The 3,008-nt window shown below is 50.0% G+C and overlaps 1 protein-coding gene across 1 annotated transcript; it reads right to left on the reverse strand.

Moving 5' to 3' along the window:
- Window positions 1-309: 309 nt before the first annotated feature.
- On the reverse strand, window positions 310-2,613 carry LOC118425438. The gene is made up of 2 exons (XM_035834254.1): window positions 2,186-2,613; window positions 310-888 (listed from the first exon to the last, which is right to left on the reverse strand). Exons 1-2 carry the CDS (start codon window positions 2,396-2,398, stop codon window positions 688-690), a joined length of 414 nt encoding a protein of 137 aa, XP_035690147.1. The 5' UTR covers window positions 2,399-2,613; the 3' UTR covers window positions 310-687.
- Between the last annotated feature and the right edge of the window lie 395 nt (window positions 2,614-3,008).

The following is a 3,008-nucleotide window of genomic DNA, read 5'->3' on the forward strand; positions in this document are numbered from 1 at the left end:
GTCACGACATTCACCAGACCTGAACGGTATTGTCTATTGATAGTGCCGGTACCACTTTGTATCGGTGGCATCTGCAACTGATTGGAGCAAGATGCCGCCGTGCAAATTAATGACGGGATCTTCTCTTTGTATCTAACTCGAAGCTCGGTATGTGGCCCAGACGTGCCAGGCGCTGTCTGTATGCGTCTAGTACCCGTGTCCCCAGACGGTCAAACCACTCGCGCATTGTGCGAAGAGATACGCAGGGTCACACCCGGAACCCCCCCCCCCCTCACCCACTCTCGCATATAACAAGACTCGAGTCGTGCGTAGGAAATTGTCCTAGATCCATTCCGTGTAGCAGATGATTTCATGTTGTGCAAGCAAGCATTTGTTGTGTCCGTTTTGGCGTAGAGGTTAAAGCAACTGTCAATCCCTAGTGGTATGAATATTGATACAGCGTTTCTTTACGTCCAGTTGCTAGAATAAATGATCCAGTAGTCCCTAACTGTTGATAAAAATCTGCAAAACTACAACATCCCCATGAATTAATTGCGAATACATTTTTTTATATAAAACATCGTACGTCCAAACTGTTCGGTTACTTTTTAGAACGGCCCATATTTACGTTTAACTGCACATCTGGCCGAAAACCGCCAGAAGTAGAATGACCTTGTGAACTAATCTGACTGCCCCTACGGCCACCAGCTACCACATGTTTGTCTTCGAGGGGTTTTCGAGGACGAAATTCGCTAAGTTCTTATAGCGCTCAACCACGCTCCTTTTGGCCCCGACCCGGATGGCTTCAGTCTCCTGCAGGCGCAGCAGTGGCCCGTGGAGTTTTGCGGGGTAGCGGTGAACGAGGGGGTCCAGGCACGCCTCCTTCGCCTTGTCCAGCTCTCGCATCTCCTAAAGAGAAAATTACATGAAACCAACGTCAGGTTTATTTTCAACTGCTCCAATTTTCCGCTCGCTGCCGCAATCATTTGGGCCTGGCGGTTCTGGCTGCACATGTTACCAAACCCGGGACGGTAGGGAGCCTTTGTCGGCACTCGACTGTGACGTGGTGGAATGTTATGATCGATTAGGGAATAATGAAGACTTGTTTCATGCTGTGAGAGCACGTTGCTGACACCCCGGTTTGTCTCTCGCTAGGCCTGGATGTAATTAGAAGCCCGGTGCGATAACTGTCTTCTCACGATTAGAAAATAAAGCCACCTGGGCGAAGCTAAAAACTTTTGGATTTGGAAAAGGCGAGAATACACTGAATACACTCTCTTTTAACCTGTGCTTAGAAATCTGCACAAGCTAATCAAGAGGTGGGGGAAACCGAACTGGGGCAGGTTAATTTTTGGACGGAAAAAAACAGAGAAACTAATTGGTTTTCTCGCTAGCGGGGAGAAACGACGTCGTTTTGTTGGTGCTGGTGGGGGAAGCCAAACTTTCCTGTGTTGTATTTGCGGGTGAAGTTTTCAACTTAGGTCGCACTATATGCCAAGTCAGCGAATAGGTTCGTACTTATAAAATGGACTGGGGGATAACTAATACGTGTTTCATTCGTTTCGTGTCAAGCCATGCATAGGTCCTTTCTCATACGCCGGGAACTACTCATGTCTTTCATGTCCGTCATAGTTACCAACTTCAAATCCGATCAGCTAAGGAAACAAACTCGTTTCCTCCGTTTCTGCGGGGATACAACGTCAACCCGCCCGTTCAGAAAAAAATGTTGTTTTTCCGGTTCTGTGGGGTGATGTAACTTCAACCCGCCCGTCCTGGGAAACAAAATGCCGTTTTTTCGTGTCTGCGGGGAGATATAACTACAACCCGCCTGTCCAGGAAAACAAAGTGTATTTTTTCGCTTCTATGGGGAGATACAACTTCAACCCGCCCGTCCAGGAAATACAATGTCATTTTTCCGTTTCTGCGGGGAGATACAAGGTCATACAACTTCAACCCGCTCGTCCAGGAATAAAAATGTTGTCTTTTCCTTCCTGCAGAGAGATACAACTTCGACCCGCCTGCCTATACTAGGAAAACAAAGTGTTGTGTCAACGTTTTTGCGGAGGCTACCACTTAAACCTGTCCTGCCAGGTAATACCGCATTGTTTCGTCCGTGTCCGCGGTTGGCCCATACATCAAGTACTTAATACATCTTTCAAAACCCAGGTGTACGAAAAAAAAAAACATTCCGGAAAATCGTACTAACCTCGAGATCGCTCTCGCTACCGGAGCTTGAGCTCGAGTCCTCCTCCAGTGGGACTGGCTTTGCCTTTTTGGCTGGCGGAGGGAGGCCGGACGAACTGGTGGCGTCGGGTCTCTCGGGGCGGTTCGTCGGTGGGGTCCAGGAGGTTTGCGACCGCCTGGGCTGCGGTTTTGCCGGCCTTGGATGATCGGATCGGCTGCCTGGGTGCCGCGGCATCGTTGGCGGCCATGATCAAGAAGTGCGCCAAGCGGACGATCGTCTCGTGTGCCTTGAGGTCCTTTCCCGTCATGTCTAGGAGGAAACCGGAGTTCTCTCCCGTGAGGGTCTCCAGCCGCTCCGCCAGCTCGTCGTCGCTGAGGCTTCGGGGCGGCACGTCGGCTTCGAATCTAGCAAGGAGAGCCTCCTCCAGGAGGGGAGCCTCTCCCCGCACCGCTTTAGCAACATCTAACAAAATCTGCCCCACAAGGGTGGCATCTCCGCGCAGGACGGGTGGAGCCGGCGCGCTCATAGTGAGGTCCGTGCCGGTCCAGTTCGCGACACGGAGTGAGCCCACATGTAAGGTTTGTTGCATCTAACCCGCTCTTAGAACATGGCCATCTTTCCTCAGCCAATCAGGAGCGAGTATTTCTTGTGACTAAATCCACATAGTATGGTGTCCCTAGGGGTAGGGGTGTACTAAGTAACGAATAAATTGACTAAGTTGGAGACGCCCACCATTCAACTGAATGGTCTCCCTAGGGGTAGGGGTGTACCAACCAACGAATAAATTGACTAAGTTGGAGACGCCCACCATTCTCATACAAATAAAAACAATTAAAGAATTAAC

Source organism: Branchiostoma floridae, chromosome 11 (genome assembly GCF_000003815.2).
Source record: "Branchiostoma floridae strain S238N-H82 chromosome 11, Bfl_VNyyK, whole genome shotgun sequence".
Taxonomy (NCBI): domain Eukaryota; kingdom Metazoa; phylum Chordata; class Leptocardii; order Amphioxiformes; family Branchiostomatidae; genus Branchiostoma; species Branchiostoma floridae.